General features: G+C 41.6%; 1 protein-coding gene across 1 annotated transcript in view; it reads right to left on the bottom strand.

Moving 5' to 3' along the window:
• Nucleotides 1-18904, bottom strand: part of LOC144693557 (uncharacterized) — a 64954-nt gene extending 46050 nt beyond the window's left edge. The window contains exons 1-5 of the mRNA XM_078563400.1: nucleotides 18754-18904; nucleotides 17952-18589; nucleotides 11057-11327; nucleotides 9682-9829; nucleotides 1566-1751 (exon numbers count right to left, since the gene is read on the bottom strand). Of these exons, the coding sequence (XP_078419526.1) occupies nucleotides 1566-1751; nucleotides 9682-9829; nucleotides 11057-11327; nucleotides 17952-18589; nucleotides 18754-18767 (1257 nt within the window). The 5' untranslated portion in view covers nucleotides 18768-18904. The remainder of the gene's footprint in view (nucleotides 1-1565; nucleotides 1752-9681; nucleotides 9830-11056; nucleotides 11328-17951; nucleotides 18590-18753) is intronic.
• Between the last annotated feature and the right edge of the window lie 246 nt (nucleotides 18905-19150).

Genomic DNA, 19150 nt, shown 5'->3' with positions numbered 1-19150 from the left:
TATCATGAGGTTGTCTCGGGATTTGTTAGCTTCTTATTCAAAAGGCATTGGTCTTTGTTCAAAAAGCATTCATTTACACACTAACTTTTTACAAAGATTAAATAAGTCTAACCTATAGCTGGAGCTGCCCTCTGAGGTGCTACTCAGACATCCTCTGCCAGTGAGGGGCATTACTGTGACATAGCTTCTTTTGCACATGCTCAGTATGATCTTATTAGAGTTAACCCTTTACCCTACATTTAACATCTGATTTTTAAACTTTATTTACTATTTCATAATATCAGTTGTGAGCAGCGCTCCTTGATGTCAAATCATTTGCTTTCCTTTAGCATTTATTCTTCTTACTGGCTGATATGTGTATATATGTAAAGAAAGCATAACAATATAAAGAAAGAGTAATGTTATGTTCAGTCTGGAGACACTAACTGGTGTTCAAACTTGACATGGAAGTCATTTAGGAACACCTTGTTCACCATGATATTCTTAATATCATCGCTGGATTTAATAGGTTACACATAAAGCCACTGTGACTGTCATCCTATTTTTTGGAAGTAATGACACGAGTCGTTTGGTAGGACAGAGCTTGAGTGTTGCTGAAAAATTAGACCTTTTTTGTCGAAGCTTTTCTTGCACTCACCAAATATAAAGGGAACAACAATTCATACAGTATGAGAGGAGAGTGTTGATTGGTTGGCAAGTGGTCTCTGAATGGTAGAGACGTTGCCATGGAGAATGCACTGATGCAGTTAACTCCGATGCATTCTCCATGGCAATGTCTTGACCAATTAGAGTCCACTTGCCAACCAACCAGCAGTCTCTTGTCATACAGTACTGGTTGTTGTTCCCTTTACATTTGGTATTCTTGTGAATTGTCCTGATGAGGGCAAGATGAAAAGCTTTGACAAAAAGTCTCTTTTTTCAGCCATACTCAAGCAACGACAAAGTTTAATTTGCTGATTGCTTTTCCTCTATGTGCACTGCCTCCATCAAAAAAGTGTCAACATTCCTCCATCTGTTCATAAACACACAACCCAACGATACTAGCCATTTCTGTGCTTGCTAACCCATGTTTCTTGTGGTCATCCATTTTAATGGGTGAATGATTACAGAAGTGGAAAATCACTAAGGCATTATTGTGTTGCATGGTTAGAGTATCATCCTGCTGAAAATTGTGATTAGTTCTTCTGTGCACCAAACAAAAAATAAGCTTATGGACACTAATTCACAAACAGCAATAAATTAAAACAAACTGCAAACAACACTGGAAAGTTCAGATGCATTTTCTATTTTAATGTAAGTTATTCAAGGTAATTACTAATGAATTATGCAAAGCACAATCAACAATAAGTCTACATTTGAAATATTATTCGTTATTATTGAAGAGAGCTTTATTTGACTTCATAAAAGGCTTGGCCTGTTACTTTCCAGTTAAGAAAATTTACTAACTTATTACGCCAGGGAATCTTCAAATTATTTGATGTTAACAGCTGTCGGAAGTAACGTCATTGTTTTCCATTTATCAATGATACAACTTCCATGAATGAGTGGAATTTATGCCAGCATCACACAGTGGGGTTCACCACTCTTCCTGCAAACAGGACACTCTTAATATTGTGGTCAGCAATTAATAGGAGGAAAGGTCTATCAAATTTATATTGATGAGGTAATGATAATAAGGTCACTTCAACATCTGTAGCTGCTGTAGCTTTTGTTCCCTTTTCATCTATCTCCAGCACTGCCTCATGAGTTACCTATAAGAACAAGGAACCATGAAGTATGATTAATAGAAGCAGCATCTATTTTAAAAGCTTAATCTGCTTTTCTCACACTTTAATATTAAATCAATTCTTATAATCCAGCAACCAAAAAATCCAGCAGTTTTAAATACGATATCATAACGCGCGAGGAGTGGCAGTCTTAAAGAGCGAGGGGAACGAGGCCAAAGACCAGAGCAGGACCGGAAGCCAACACGAGAGGTGCATCGGCCTTGATATGTAGAACCTAGTGAGTATTTCTACCGTCCAGTCTTTAAAATAAAAATTTGTCTTTAGCTCAGATTAAGTAGTGTTTAAAGTACAAGAACTAAGGTACCTGGTATTTATTTAATATTTCTTAAACTAGAGAAAGTAAAAGTAAAGAGGGTAATTTAAGGGCAGGTCATGGCAGGGTAGGTTGGCCATGTGGAATGCTCCTCATCTGCGATGTGGGAAGTCAGGGACACTTCCAGTGTCCAGGGTGACCACGTGTGCAGGAAGTGCCTCCAGCTGCAGCTGGAATCTTACGGAGCATCCTCAGGGCTGAGATCTTGGTGGATAGCTCATATGGTGAGGTGGGCACACTGCAGGTAAAGAGTGCACAGGCAGATAGGGAATGGGTGATCGCCAGATAGAGTAAAAGCACTAGGCGGGTCGGGCAGAGGTCCCCTGGGTCCATCTCCCTTTCTAACAGATTTTCCATTTTGGATACTGCTGGGGGAGATGGGTTCTCAGGGGGATGCAGCAGGAGCCAAGTCTGTGGCACAATGAGTGGCTCAGCTGTACGGGGGGGGGGGGGGGGGGGGGGGGGGTGGGGGGGGGTGGTGGGGGAGAAAAAAGAGTGGGAGAGCAATAGTGATAAGGGATTCTATTGTAGAGAGAACAGATAGATGTTTCTGCAGCTGCAGACATGACACCAGGGTGGTATGTTGCCTCCTTGGTACCAGGGTCAAGGCTGTCACTGAGTGGCTGCAGGACATTCTGAAGGGGGAGGGTGAACAGCCAGAGGTCGTGGTCCATGTTGGTCCATTGGTAAAAAGATGGATAAGGCCCTGAAAGCCTTAGGCTAGGGAGCTAGGAAATAAATTAAAAAGCAGGACCTAAAAGGTAGTAATCTCAAGATTACTCCCAGTGCCATGTGCTAGTGAGATCAGGAATAGGAGAATAGACCCGCTGAATGCGTGGCTAGAGAGATGGTGTAGGAAGGAGGGATTTAGGTTCCTGAAGATTTGGAATGATTCTGGGGAAGATGGGACCTGTACAAGCTGGATGGGTTGCGGGATTGGGACCAATATCCTCGCAGGGATATTTGCTAGTGCTGTGGGGGAGGGTTTAAACTAGGCTGGCAGGGGGATCGGAACCTGAGCGGGAAGACACAAGAGAGGGAAAGAAAGAAAGGAATGAAAGGCAGAAAAGTGGAAAGCAAAAGTGGAAGGCAGAGGAAGCAAGGGTTAGCAGCAATCAAGGCCATAGTACAAAGAAATTGTGTAAAAGTATTAAAAAGATAAGTCTAAAGACACTGTATCTGAATGCATGAAGCATTTGCAATAAGGTAGATGAATTACCAGCACAAATAGATGTAAACAGGTACAATATGATTGCAATTACAGAGACATGGCTACAGGGTGACCTAGGCTGGGAACTGAATATCCAAGGGTACTTGATAATTAGGAGGAGAGCCTAAAAGGAAAAAAAAGGTGGGGTGGCGTTGTTAGTTAAGGATGGAATCAGTATAATAGTGAGAGAGGATATTGGCTTAGAAAATCTAAATATAGAATCAGTCTAAGTGGAGCTATGAAACAAGAAGGGGCAGAAATCATTGATGGGTGTTGTCTATAGGCCTCCAAACAATGGTGGTAAGGTAGGGGACAGCATTATGTAGGAAATTAGAGATGCATGTAAGAAGGATGCTACAGTAATCATGGGTGACTTTAATCTACATATAGACTGGGCAGACCAAATTAGCAATAATACTGTGGTGGATGAATTTCTGGAGTGTCTATGAGATAGTTTCTTAGACCAGTACATCGAGGAACCAACTAGGGAACAAACTATTCTAGATTTGGTATTGTGTAATGAGAAGGGTTAATTAATATCTTGTTGTGCAGGGTCCTTTAGGGAAGAGTGACCATAACATGATAGAATTCTTCATTAGGATGGAAAGTGAAGTAGTCCAATCCAAAACTAGGGTCCTAAATCTAAACAAAGGAAACTACAAAGGTACGAGGGGTGAGTTGGCTATGGTAGATTGGGGAGCTTCATTAAAAGGCATGACGTGGATAGGCAATGGCTAATATTTAAGAAACAAATGCATGCATTGCAACAGTTATATATTCCTTTTTGGCACAAAAACACACTAGGAAAAGCGGCCCAACCATGGCTAACAAAAGAAATTAAGGATAGTATTAGAACCAAAGAGGAGTCATATAAAGTTGCTCGAAAAAGTAGCAAGCCTGAGGATTGGGAGCAGTTTAGAATGCAGCTAACAAGGACCAAGAGATTGATTAAGAGGGGAAAAATAGCACATGGGAGTAAACTTGCAAGGAGCATAAAAGTAGACTGTAAAAGCTTCCATAAGGATATGAAAAGAAAAAGAATTAGTGAAGACAAATGTAGGTCCCTCACAGTCTGAAGTGGGAGAATTTATAATAGAGAACAAGGAGCTGGCAGAGCAGTTAAATAACTACTTTCATTCTGTCTTCACAGAAGAAGACACAAATAATGTCCCAGAAAAGCTAGAACACCAAGGGCGGGATTTTCCGCACCCGCCGCTGGGATCTTCCAGTCCTGCTGCAAGCCAATGGAGTTCTGGCTTGGGGGGGGGGGGGGGGGGGCGGGGGCGGTATGCCTCACCTGCAGCGGGTCCCGCCCATGACAGGGCCGGAAAATCCTGGCCCAAGAGTCTAGTGAGAAGGAGGAGTTGAAGGAAATTAATATTGGCAAAAAAATAGTGCTGGAGAAATTAATGAGACTGAAAGCTGAAAAATCCCCAGGGCCTGATAATCTACATCCCAGGGTCCTGAAGGTGGTTGCCTTGGAAATAGTGGATGCTATCTTCCAAAATTCTATAGATTCCGGAATAGTCCTGGCAGATTGGTGGGTGGCAAATGTAACCCCACTACTTAAAAAAGGAGGGAGGGAGAAAACAGGAAATTATAGACTGGTTAGCCTAACACCAGTTGTAGGGAAAATGCTAGAGTCTATTATAAAGGACATGATAACAGGACACTTAGAAAATATCAACATGGATTCACAAAAGGGAAATCATGTTTGACAAACCTACTGGAGTTTTTTGAGGAAATAACTAGTAGAGCGGATAAGGGAGAACCAGTGGATGTGGTACATTTGGATTTTCAGGAAACTTTTGATAAAGTCCAACGTAAGAGTTTAGTGTGTAAAATTAAAGCGCATGGGATTGGGGGTAATATATTAGCATAGGGTGAGAATTGGTTAACAGACAAAAAACAGAGAGTTGGAATAAATGGGTCTTTTTCAGAGTAGTAGGTGGTGACTAGTGGGGTATCGTGGGATCAGTGCCAGGGCCCCAGCTATTCACAACATATATCAATGATTTGGATGAGGGAACCAAATGCAATACTTCCAAGTTTACTGATAACACAAAACTAGGTGGAAGTGTGCGTAGTCAGGAGGATGGAAAGAGGCTTCAAGGTAATTTAGACAAGTTGAGTGAATGGGCAAATACATGGCAGATGCAGTATAACGTGGATAAATGTGAAGTTATTCAATTTGGTAGGAAAACAGAATGGCAGAGTATTATTTAAATGGTGATAGATTGGGAAATGTTGATGTACAAAGGGACTTGGGTGTCCTGGTACACCAGTCACTCACTGAAAGCAAATATGCAGGTGCAGCAAGCAGTTAGGAAGGCAAATGGTATGTTGGCCTTCATTGCGAGAGGATTTGAGTACAGGAGCAAGGATGTCTTGCTGCAGCCATACAGGGCTTGGTGAGACCACACCTGGCGTATTACATGCAGCTTTGCTCTCCTTACCTAAGAAAGGATATACTTGCCATAGAGGGAGTACAGCGAAGGTTCAACAGATTGATTCCTAGGATGGCAGAAGTGTCGTATTAGGAGAGATTGGGTGGACTAGGCCTGTATTCACTGGAGCTTAGAAGAATAACAGGGGAAACCATTGCAACATATAAAATTCTGACAGGGCTGGACAGACTGGATGCAGGGATGATGTTTCCTCTGTCTGGGGGGCCTAGAACAAGGGGTCGCAGTCTCAGGATATGGAGTAGGCCATTTAGGACTGAGATGAGGAGAAACTTCTTCACTCAGAGGGTGGTGAACCTGTACCACAGAAGGCTGAGTCATTGAATATATTTAAGATGGAAATAGATTTCTAGACTCTAAAGGCATCAGGGGGTGTGGGGAGAGAGCGGGACTTTGGTGTTGAGAAAGGGGATCAGCCATGATCACATTGAATGGCGGAGGAGGCTTGAAGGGCCGAATGACCTACTCCTGCTCCTGTTTTTCTATGCCATATTTCTTTCGACATGTATAGGCCTATGTTGTGTTGAATCGTCCGTCCATTCTTAGAAAGACATGGCATGTATACAACACTGAAACAGTGTATACTGTGTAGGTGTTACATGGCTAAAATGGATGGAACACAATGATTAATATAAATAACATATCAATTCTAATTAAGAATATCAGACAACAGGGGCAGGATTTTGTGTTTTGGGTCAGGACCCCAGTTTCAGGAGAAGGCACTTGACAGTGATTTTGCCTTAATTGGCCAATTAGTTGCCAGAGGGCATGTCTGCAGTCCAAGTAAGGGTGATAAGTGGGCTGTTGAAGCTGGAGGCCCAATAAGAGGCCCTCCAGCATGGAAGAAGTTGAGATCTGCTATTGCAGACAGGGGAGAAAGAAGGTGCTTCCATCTTGAGGCACTGTCTCAGGAACTTTAAAAAAACGTGAAATAAAAGCTGCCCACAGCTGCCAGGTCACCATTGTGGAGAGCAAACATATCCACAGGGCAAAACAAAAACAGAATTACCTGGAAAAACTCAGCAGGTCTGGCAGCATCAGCGGAGAAGAAAAGAGTTGACGTTTCGAGTCCTCATGACCCTTCAGCAGAACTGAGTAAAGTTAGGAGAGGGGTGAAATATAAGCTGGTTTAAGGTGGGGGGGGGTGGGGGGGGGAGATAGAGAGAAGTTGTCGGGGGGTGGTTGTAGGGACAAGCAAGCAGTGATAGGAGCAGATAATCAAAAGATGTCACAGACAAAGGATGCTGCCAGACCTGCTGAGTTTTTCCAGGTAATTCTGTTTTTGTTTTGGATTTCCAGCATCCGCAGTAGTTTTTTGTTTTTATATCCACAGGGCAGTTTGAATCCACAGCTGTGGTCACATAAGGCGGGGTGGGGGAGGACCTCAAAGTCTGCCTGGAGTTCGGGCCTCCATGGTTTGCTGCCAAGGTGCATCTAGGTCAACAGGAAAATTCCAATCCATCTTTTTGATGCCTGGCCATAATTGGCTTTTAATTAGCTTAATAAACTTATGGGTAAGCAGCCGCTCCGCCCTGATCCAGCCTCCAGCAAAATGGCTCAGTTGGGGGGTGGGTGGGATGGCGCAGGCAGCTGACACCTCGGCTGGTGCTGAAAAATTACACACCTGCCCATCTCCATTTTTACCCCCATATCAGAGTGAAGGGCAAGGCCCAGGTTTAATATCCATATGTCTGTTAGATCTTTCACTTCCTGGATTCTAACAAACTCTCCTGTCCTGCTACTTCCACATTGGGGCCATTGGATACATGCCTCTAAATTTATCCTATCTTAATTTGTCTCTTTATTCTTTCCCCAATACTCTGTTTTCTTTCATTCTCCCGATCAATAATTTCCTCCATTCATCATCCAATATCATCTCCTCCTTTGTAGACAATTCCATGTAGCAGTCATTAAATTCCTACATAGCTTAAGTGCAAATTGCTCTCATTTCTCTTGCATTGTAACAGTTGAAACCCTGAACCATTGTCATTGATGCTTTCATTTATTTGTAATTATAGTTTTGTCATATTTAGTCATGTGACATTTAAATCCAAATCAACAGTAACTGCCTTTTTCCTCTGTTGGCTCCAGTCTTCTCCTTTATCATGCATGGCATCCCCTCTCTATTTTTTCTTATCTCAAATAGTGCTTCCATATCTTGTTCACTGTAAAGATGCCTTGGACAAGCTCAGTGTCCTTTTTAATGCCAAGTACTTATTTTCTTCTCAACAGCTTTAGTTGCTGATAACCCCCATTCTGCCTAATATAGAGGTACTGCTCATAGGTCTGTTAGGGGCCCTTGTGCATCTTTATAATTAGAATTTTAGATTACATTCTTTAGAATTCCTTAACAAGAAAAGGCTTGTTGTTCGATTGACACTTCTTTCACCTGTAGCCTCCAACTTCTCTCTCTTTCTATATTGTGTCGTGGTGATCTGCCTGAGGGTAGGTCTCTGCTCATTGCTCCGCACCTCACTTTCCTGCATTTTCCTTTTTAGTCGCCCATTAGAGCCTCACATTTTCAACTTCAATGAACTACGAGCAATCGACTAAGGAAAAGGATACAAGAAATGATTTCCCTTTGCCTTCCTCATAAGTCTTAAAGGAAACCAAAGTCCTCTTCCTGAAGGATCATCTACATGCAGCCATTGTCCTTTGAAGTTCTAGCTTTTTCACCATCACCACCGCAAATTCATTGGTTCTGCCATTGGCCACAGGTCAAAACCTGAGCATAGGGCTCTTACCTGGGCCCGGAGCCACTCGCGAAACGGCAGGGATGTCCACCCCAAGGTCTTAAATGGCTCTGCTACCCTATTTCTAAATGGCCAGTAATGCTTTTTTCCCTAATTTTCCGATATATCATCCTTTACATCCTTCTTCCTGGTTTCATCCTTGCTGTCTTTAATTCATGACTTCAAACAATATTTCCTATAATTCAAAGATTCCAAGAGCCCCAAATCCATGGAAAATGTTACTTCCCTCAGTTTTTTTCACTGCTTGCAATGTAGAGGAATTTAATACTCAAGTTTGACATCCTTTTGCTACTTCTCCATAATTCATCTCATTTTGTTGCTAGAATTTGTGTCCTGGTTAACACATTCACGTCATTTTTCCAGTATGCTATATAGTATTCTATAACTAACCTGATTATTTTCATCATGATTATGAATAGGTTATTGATGAATAATGTTGGCTTATGCATGGCAAGTACCTCACATGGGAATTTGAATCTTTTACCTCTTACTTTTGTTGCAACGCTATTGTCATGAACTGTGGCCCTCTTTCCAACAAGCCATTTGTGACTTGCTGAAGTTACATTGCGCTCAGATACTAGAGAAAGATATTTCTCCTGTGTCATTCCTTTATGAATTTATTATAATTGTTAGGTTCTCATTTGATTAGTGGTCTCAATAACTCTTGCCTGGAAATCGGATTCCTATGTTGTGTCATGGATTTCAGAGCATTGTCAATACATGGGGACAACGGATCATGTGTATTCTTGTAGCAGTTGCGAATTGTTATTTTTGACCACAAGTTGCCCCTGGTTTTGGGCCAAGGTTTACACAGGCCAGCAATGTGAAAATGGATATATTTTTTTCAGTACAGGTGGACTCAGCCTACTTACAGCCAGAGAATTAATGGCGTACAGAAGATCTGGGCAACAGCATTTAAGTTTCCCTCAGACAATGCAGGATAAAAACTTTCTTGAAGTGGTACTCCAGAAAAGATGGTGTGCAGGAGATAAAGATCACAAAAAACTCCAAAGCTTATTTGTGTCTTCCAATAATAATTATTCAACTGTTCTACGTAACTTCTAACACCTATTTCAATAATATGGCCAGTGTCTCCATGATCATCTGTTAGCTTGCAATAAACAAATTCAGTATCGTTGGTTTTTCAGTTTACCTTGGACACTTTTAGAGGTGCAGTTCCAGATATCCCAGAAAGGTCTGAGTTGACAGAAAACGCATCTGTAACACCCAATGCCATCAGCAGTTCATTAAGCTGGTAGGATTCCTTCAACAGCAGCTTTGGGAGATGGAGTTGTGCAGAACTATTGCAAACATGATAGTGTCAGATAAGCATTACTTCACACATTATTTTCTTACTTCTTATTAAATTTGTCATTTTTTTAGTTTTGTCTTTTCTACCAATACATAAATAAAAAGGCAACAATATAAATTGATACAGTGGTAAATCTGGCCTTGTATATATATTTAATATGTATTAATTAAAAAGTAAAACACAGTTTATTTTGTGCACAGAAACTTTAAGCTAATCAATAGGTGTCAGTCAGACTGGACCTCTGTAAATTGTCTCTTGTTTCTTGTACTGGAGAAATCATGCTTCCTAGGAATTAATGGGACTAATTCTGGGAAGGTATGTTCAAATCACAAGCATTGGGCTTTGGAACTATTGGGAGAAGAAGAACAAAAAGAAAAGGGATGATGGGGTGGAGAGTCTCTGGGAATTGTTATGTTATTAGTGCAAGAATAAGAGACAGATTTATGATGCAACAACATTATACATCAATGGTCAGTTTTGAGGAGCATAATAAAATTGTAACTTCAGAAGACACTGAGGGATGAAGATTTAGTCATTCAACTATTACACTGTAGGAGGAATTAAGTCTTTTAAAACAAAATTCCTGGGTTATGAACATCGTTGGCAAGGTCAGTGTTTATTGTCCATTCCTGGATACCCTTGAGAATGTGGTGGTGGCCCTTCTTCTTAAGCCCCTGCCCCCATGCCATCCCCACCACCCCCCCACCCCCCTCCACCTTCCCCACCCCCAACACCTCACATTGCTGTCTGGGTGATGAAGGTGCTCTCAAAATGCTCACAGATACGGACTTCCAACCTTTTGACCAGTAACAATTACAGAACTGAACTGTACATCCAAGTCAGGATGGTGTGTGATTTGGATGGGAACTTGGAGGTGATGGCATTCCCATGTGTTTGCTGCCCTTGTCCTTCTGTGCAGTGGAGGTAGTGGGTTTGGAAGTACCACCAAAAAAGCTTTGGAAAGTTACTGCAGCCCATGCTATAGACGGTACTCACTGAAGCTACAGTGCTCCAGTGATGGAGGGGGATTAGGTCAGCGGATGAGGTGCCTGGGGGCACTACAGCCATGCAATCTAAAAGGAAGCTGATGACTAGAATGACATTTGCTGCAAAACTAGAATATTTTTTGCTTTTGTTAAGCTGAATGGGGCACATTCCCCACCATTATATAGCTATAAAATAATTACATTTAATTTCGCTGGTGCGATAAACATACCCAAGGTTTAACGAATAAAAAAAGTGTTGAAAATTATCGATGGTCAGATTTTGTTCCACCTCTGCCAATTTTCCAGGGGTTGGTAGAATCAGCACCAGGGAAGCATTTCCATGATATGGAACACTAATCACATGACTGGAAAGTTGACTATCATAACCAGTGTAATACGTCCCCGACTTCATCATCATTTGAACTTTCACTGTTGTTGTGTCATCTACATGGAAGTCGGTTTCATAGGTCATCCGAGGATCAAAAGGTTTCATCCAGTTACCTACAAGAATCAGATACAGATAATTAGAATGTTTCCTAACCTGTATGAACATACAACAAATAATTACTTCCCTCATTAATGCTAATAAAAAAGAAGTTTACAACTCTCCTCTGCAGGCTATGAGTATTATACTGTTTAACATATTCGTATTTACTTATAGTCACAATCATTTTAATATACCCAAAGACCCAAGAAAGACAGGAAATGAATGCCAACGCATTAACCAGTGTGCTAAAAAATAACCTGCAAAGGGACTTAAACCTCAGTCAGTGCAAGGGTAGAACAATTCCTCACTTTCTGTTAGCATGGACTTTGTTACTGCCAGTCACAAGGGAAAGAAACTAAACTTGAGGAAATGGCAAAAAGAATTCATGGCCAATTACAGGAATATCCCACTTCAAGTAGTAGCTATGTTCGTGGAAACCAAATGTAAACTACTTATATCGAATTAATTTTCCCATTTAAATGTATGCAGTATCAGGAGATGCAATCCCAACCCAAGATTTCCAACACCAATATGTAACATAAACATGAAAAAAGAAGTATTCTACATTTCCAAAGATGTGGCGAAGAACCAAAGAAAACAGGTCTTGTTTTTTCCTGATTGCTCTAGAATAAAGCTACAAAAGACATCCCCCAGATATAGTTGGCATATTTTTGTGAGATCGATTTCCCCTATGCTCACTCATGTTAATAAATTTCACCCCTTAAAATGACCAGTTTGCCTGTGCTAATTTTCTTCCTGATCACAGACTCTTGTGCTGTTACTTGACAGCTTCTTGGCCTCACCCCCCTTCTTCCTGTGGAGCCATGTGAGCGCTCTCCAGATGGTTGGAGCACTGGTTGGTGCTATCTTCCTCATGACGATCTACTTCGCCGTCGTGGTTGGTGCCGTTGGGTGTTTTTGCCTTGATTAGTCATTTAGTTTTCAGAGGGCACATTTTCAGTCCAATTAAGGATGCCAAGTGGGCTCTTGAAGCTGGAGGCCCAATAAGAGGCCCTTCAACATGGAAGTAGTTGAGGTCTGTTGTTGCAGATAAGGGAGAAAAAGGGCGTTTCCATCTTGAGGCACTGTCTCAGCAACTTTAAAAAAAAATTGTGAAATAAAAAATGTCCACAGTTGCCAGGCCACCATTGTGGAGGGCAAATATCTCCACAGGGCAGCTCTAATCCACAGCTGTGGTCAAGTAAAAGGGGAGGGGGAATCAAAGGAGGATCTGGGGTGTGTGTTAGTGGTTTGTTAATTATATTTTTAGGGTACACAGGTGAAGGGCATTAAGTAATTAAGTACTTTGAGCACATATAAATAGGGGATGGCTGGGACACTGGGTTTGTGAGAGTCGAGCTGTAAGACTGAACAAAGTCAAACTTTCTGGATAAAGAAAAACGCTGTGTCTTGGTTTCTGCTTCACCACTGGCTTAGATCCTTTTAATAGTGCAGTGATGGTGATTGGGGTCAGAGCTGCCGGGCTCCTGATCAACTTCCTGGGGCGAATGAGATTGCGAGTGGCCGTGGACTGTTCCTTGGTCAGCGCCATGGCTGCCGTAGAACATGCAGAGCCATGGCGCAGATCCAGAAGAATGTATTCTTAGCCGTTGATAGGATGCAAACGTTCCAAGGTGGGGTGGGGTTGGGGGTGGGGGGGGAGGTGGTGGCAGTTGGTGGGGTGGGTGTCGGCTGGTGTGGTGGTTGGGGTAGAGACCAAAACTTAAGCCGAAAGTTGTAGAGAAAGGGGCAACTGTCCTTTCATTGATTCACCTAGCCAACATGCAGCCAGTTACAAAAAAACTTTTGAACCTGGTTCCCAACCACGTCATGATGGGTTAGACACTACTTAAAATAAATGCTTTTTTTTTTAGCTACTTGATAACAAAACTACTCTATTCAGGATCACTTAAAATGGGGTAAAGCTGTATTTATTTTGCCATTGATAAACCTAACCTATTGCTTAGTTGTTTACATGTGATCATGACAAGTCCTCCAATTTTAAGAATAATGTTTTCCACACCTGCTTTGTTGTGAGAGCGCTAGCCATACACTGACAAAGTGGGTAATGGTCGATGCTCTGCACTTAGACCTACCATATAGCATTCTAAAACTGATTTCTTCATTCATTGGCTGTGAATTGTTTTAGCACTTCCTGGGATTATGAGATGCAAGTTTCTCTCTTTCTCTTTATGTACCTGCTGAGAATCTTAGCTTCCAAGTTATATATCATTTTTAAAACATTTTGAAAGGTGCCTGTTATATGTTCTTGAAAACATTTTCAATAATCTTTTATTAACAAAACCTGAGAAAGTAGCACTCGGGTGTTACTCAGCCAACAATGAGTGCCTAGCATTAAGTAATATAGTCAAAAGGCGATTGATAAAGCATCCTGGATATTACCTGACAATCAGGAGAAGGTTTTCTTTTGAGGCAGAATGGGAAATGTTTTATTCTGTTTCCATCTATCTGACTTCAGGATTCTTCATGATGACTCTGGCTGCATTAACGACATAGTAAACAATTGCATTGCCTAGGTGTTGACCATGGCTCATTGGTGGGACTTGTACCCTTGAGTTAGAAGGTTGTGGGTTCAAGTCTCACTACAGTGCCTTGAGCATAAAATCTAAGCTGTCACTCCAGTGCAGTACTGAGGGAATGCTTCACTGTTGGATATGCTGTCTCTTGAATGAGACACTAAACCAAATTCCCATTTGTCTCAAGGCTATTTTGAAAGAGAGCAACTAGTTCTCATCAATGTACTAGGCAATATTGATCCCTCAAACAACACATAAAAACAGATTATCTGGTCAACATCTCATTGCTGATTGTGTGACTTTGCACAAATTGGGTGCTGGATTTCCTAAATTACAACAGTGACTACACTTCAAAAGTAAAATGCTTTGGGATGATCCAAAACTGTGAAAGACTCTTAGGAGTCAAATTCAGTACACACCTTTCCTTTTACCTCCACCCTTCTCACTGTGCAAGGCTCCAAAAGCTCTTTCCAGGTGAAACAGAGATTTACTCATACTTCTTTCAAGTTAGCACACAATGTGGGGTCCTCTACTTCAGGGAGATTAATTTAGGGAACATCTCCATTCGGTGCACAAGCATGATCCCAATATCTTAATCTTCCAATTGCCAGATATTTTAATTTACCACTTTGCTCCCACTCTGACCCCTCTGTCCTTGGCCTGTTACAGTGCAATGAAGCTCAATGCAAGAGTGAAGAACAGCATCTGATCTTTTGACAGGGCACAAGGGCAGAATCTTCTGGTTGGAATGTGGGGACGGGTGTGCGTCTCAACATCACCGTGCATCATTCTGATCTTCAGTTTGACAGGCGTGCACCGGAGTCGGCTGCGCGCTGAACTGTCAAAGGCCTATTAAGGCCATTTATCCACTAATTGAACTGATTGTCTGGGCTACCCGTCCAACCCGTTGGCGGGCAGGCAAAGAGACCAGGCGGCCTTTACATTTCTCATGAAACCTCATCCATGGGCGGGATGAGGTTTCATGAAGACTTTATAAATTAAATTAAAAATTTTATTGAAATACATAAACATGTCCCAGCTCATGTGACACTATCACATGAGGGCACATGCCTGAGTAATATTTTTTATTCTTTTTTTCCATTTTTCAGAATGAAATTAATCTCCCTGAGGCAGCTCTGTGCCTCAGGGTGATTTCTGTGCTCTTTCACAGGCATGCACGAAAGGGCCCAGGCCCCGACTCTTCCTCCTCCCCCTGCCTGCACAGGGACCGCTCAGTGCTTCTGGGCTGGCCCCACACGTAAAATGGTGGTGCCCAGTCGATCGCGGGCGGCGATCGACTGCGCGCCTGCCCGCGCCTGCTCTCACTCAGCCCGCACGACAGGGCAAAAATTCTCCCCATAGTCTTTTGGACACAACATCGAGTTCAACAACTTCAGACTGTAATCGCTGTTGCCATTTAGATTTCTTTTTCCTTGTTGGTTTGTATTTTATTCCCGCTCTTGTTTTTCTCTTACTTCTGTTACTTTGCTTTAGGACAGCAGCTATTAAGGATCCAACCATTCACACATCCTCTAGCACATCTTTCGTTTCTTTACTTGTCCCATTACCACTCCCTTTGGCCTTGCACGAAGAAACCTTTTGCCATTTAACCTCTCCTGCCAATTAACAGCCAGCCAGCTAAGAGCCTCAGCGCTGCCAGGGTAGGGGCGGGAGGAGCGCGAGCACTGAAGTCTGCGCATGACTGGGACAGCGCACACTGAAAGCTCCCTGAAGGCACAGAGCTGCCTCAGGGAGCTGAAGAATTTTAAACTGAGGAATAAACATTTTACAAATGATATAAACATGTCCTCAAATGTGACTCAGTCACATCAAGAGGGACGTGTTAAAAATTATGTTAAAACATTCTTATTTGTTTTAGTAACCGTTGGAAACCTCATCCCGCCCATGGATGAGGTTTCATTAAAAATGCAAAGGCCGTCTGGCCTATTCGCCCACCTGCCGACTGAACAGTTATGCAGGCAGTGAAAACTACAAATTAATTACTTGTTTAAGGGCCTTAATAAGCCTCTTAATTGTTGGCGGTGTGCTGCCACCTCTCGTGCGCGCCCGCCAACTAAAAGATCACGAGTGTGCGCGATGCACGTCGGGACACTCGCCTGACCTCATTACGCACTATTTCACTCACGTCCGGGTCGGGAGTGCGTCTGCCCACCCGCGGGATGAAAAATCCTGCCCCTGGTCTTAAATCCAGCTGAGACTGGCAAGGTGAAAGGTTTTCTCACCGTTGGCTGTAAGTGAAATTAAGTGTGGCCACCCTATTAATGGACATGAGCACTCAGTAAAAAAATGATCTAAAATTAAGTATTAATGGGCATAAACACTGCAATCTCCTCAGACAAGCTAACAGAAGGCAAGTGAGCGAAGTAAAAAAATTCCCACCACTGATGCTTGAAAGGTAGTCGGTTGGGGGGACTGTTTTGCTCTTCCTCGATCTGTGGTCTAGCTAACCTCAGATTACCTCATGTCTGCACTTGGTGCAAAAAAAAAACAAAATACCACAAAATTCCATTTTTCAGCATTATCAAACTTGCACCTTTACACCAACGTTTTGAAATGAACAAGGGCGATGACATTTTTTCAGTTCCCAAAGCAACTATTTTCTGCCTTTTTAAGTGAAGCTGCCATTGACTAGCAAGTGGCGCTGAATGATGCACAGATTTGTGCTGTAAACATACACCTGCTAAGAATGAAGTCAAGATTGGCCAAATTCATTTGACTCTGGATCTTTACACCCAACAGACAGATAAGACTTTCATCCTAATTCCCTTCAATGTTTAAACAGGTACCAACAGTGAAACTTTATTTTATACATATATTTGCTTCAGTTTTTCACATTTTAGACAATTCACATTCTAAGGAATGGACAACTTGAAGCAACAGTAGCCTGTTATTAGAATATCATCTCAAGGATTATATCTTGGAATATAATATTAATATTATATGTATTTTTTTGTATTATTGATTGCCAAATCTATCTGCAATAATTGAGCAATTTCTAGATTTTTGGTTAGTATTACCCTTATTTCATGCATCATGACTTGTCTATCACTCTGCCACAATACTTCCATCATGCCTTGGTGTCAGTGTAAGCTGCAACAAACATACTTACCCCATTATATTTTTTGACTTTGGTTCTTGTCCTATTGTTCTCTCCTTGCCTCCATATTATGCCAGACTGTGGTCCTGGATTGATTCCTCTCCCACCAGTGGATAACTATCCCACAGTTACATCTCCAAAAGGAGATGAACTGGCCATTTATCTCACTATTGCTCATAGTGCCTTCCTATATGCAAACTAGCTGTTGCACTTGCCTATAAAATGAAGTAATTCATTGGCTCTGCTGTAGGTCTTCCTGAGAATTGAAAGACAGTGCACATGTTCTCTTTCTTTAAAACCCCCTGCACCAGTGACTTGCCACATCCCACCCTCCACTGCGGCCTAAGTGAGGGAAAAGTCAAAAAAGGGAAACACACAGGACAGAAGGGAGAAAAGAAAGTGGCAGAAAAGAAAGATGAGAGTAGAGGCAGAACAGCAGGAGGGAAAGGAAAGACAAAGAAAGAGCAGCACAGGAGGAGAGGGAGATCAGGGGCAGGAGCAGAATGCAAGTGAAAAGCAGGAGATCAAACAGAAAATAGTAGATGGAGATAAGGAGAAAGAAGAACAAAAGAGAAGGACACAACCTAGCGGTGACAGAATCTGCTAAGAGAAAAACTTCTTTGACTTACATAACAAAGAGAGATTTACTAATATGGAGTGAGACATTCACCTTGCAAACAAATAAGTTAAAAGCAAAACCCAGCTTTGGTGAAAAATATCATTTGCTTAAGGTCAATCTTTTAGATACCTAAATGTAATAAATAAATTGTTTTGCCAATTAATATCTCATCAAAGCTTAAGTTTCCTGTATGTTACCATCCCCAAATTATTGCAGTCTAACACCAATTTTTTACCCCACCATCCCTAAGAAGTTAACTTGAAAAATTTCATTCAGAAATTGTCCTACTCAAGATGCAGGTGCTATACCTTCCCTTTGTCCAAATGCTCGAACATATGTGTTTAACTTACAAAAGACGGTTTACCTTTGAACAAGACATAATTGAGAAGTACCATCACAGTTGTTGCATCAAGGCTTTTAATTAATTCTTCAATTTCGCCATGCGTTTTCTTGCTCACGTAAGTATTGATCTGTTCTTTTGCTTTATCTGTTTCTTTGAAATTAACACTTATCACCTCTGCCTTATAAAATTTCTTTGCATCCTCAAGGAATTTCTGATTAACATCAAATTCCTGCTGGATGTGCAGAGAGTTCCCGATCGTTAAATTTAGTTCACGATCTTCTCTGATTAGCTTTTGCAGGAAAAATTTGAATGTCTCATGCACTTCTGCTGCATCATTCTGTGACATATTGCTGTACCCAAGAGCCCGTAGAAGCTGATTGCGAGTGCTCTCTCTTGCACCCAAAGACAGCATGCTCAGTGCGGCAGAGACGCTTATTGGAGAGAAGAAAATATTCTTGGAAGTTGAACTTGGTTGAGAGGCAATCTGTCTGTAGAGACGCAAGGCAAAGTCTGTATTTGCAGCTGCAAGTTTCAATGCAGATATTTGTTGTGAATTGATTTGATTTGGTACGGCAGGTTTTCCATTAACACTGACTACTCCACTGTAGAGCACAGTGAGCAGTAGCAAAGCCAGCGGAATCAGCTTCTCCATGTTTAACCTGCAAAACAAAGAACAAACTTGTGTTGTAGTGCTTTGAGGTAATTCAAATACTGACCAGCCTTCATTTGACTCACACTTACATTCTGTACAATCTTAATAATGAATCCTTAATACGCCCCTGCAAGATGAGTTCCAAAGAGATTTGAATAATGCCAATCCTACCTGAAATGAAGCATGCTGTTTGTACTTCACCTTTCTCCTTGCTCGTACATGGTCCTTTGTGTTAACTGTCAATTTATACCACAGCAAATGCAAACAGCTCAGTTACACATTAATCAGTAAACTGACCTGCAGTCTGGCAGTTATCATTGCTATACAATGATCTTTGCATTAAAAATACATTTCTTACAATTATGTGCTTAGCTAAATATGGCAAAAAGAGTTTTCATATATCATATTTTGTATTGAGAAAACCTGTTACCTATTTTCCCTTCTTTTGTCGTACACTGATGTCCCTCAAACTATGATGTTCTGAATAAATTGTAAGTCATTTATTACTGGATAATGTTTAAGGTTTTATTGTTAGTTTCCACTTTTTAATGTGAGATGGTTGTTGTTA

This window comes from Cetorhinus maximus, chromosome 18 (assembly GCF_964194155.1).
Source record: "Cetorhinus maximus chromosome 18, sCetMax3.hap1.1, whole genome shotgun sequence".
NCBI lineage: Eukaryota > Metazoa > Chordata > Chondrichthyes > Lamniformes > Cetorhinidae > Cetorhinus > Cetorhinus maximus.
This window is presented reverse-complemented; position numbering and strand designations above follow the sequence as displayed.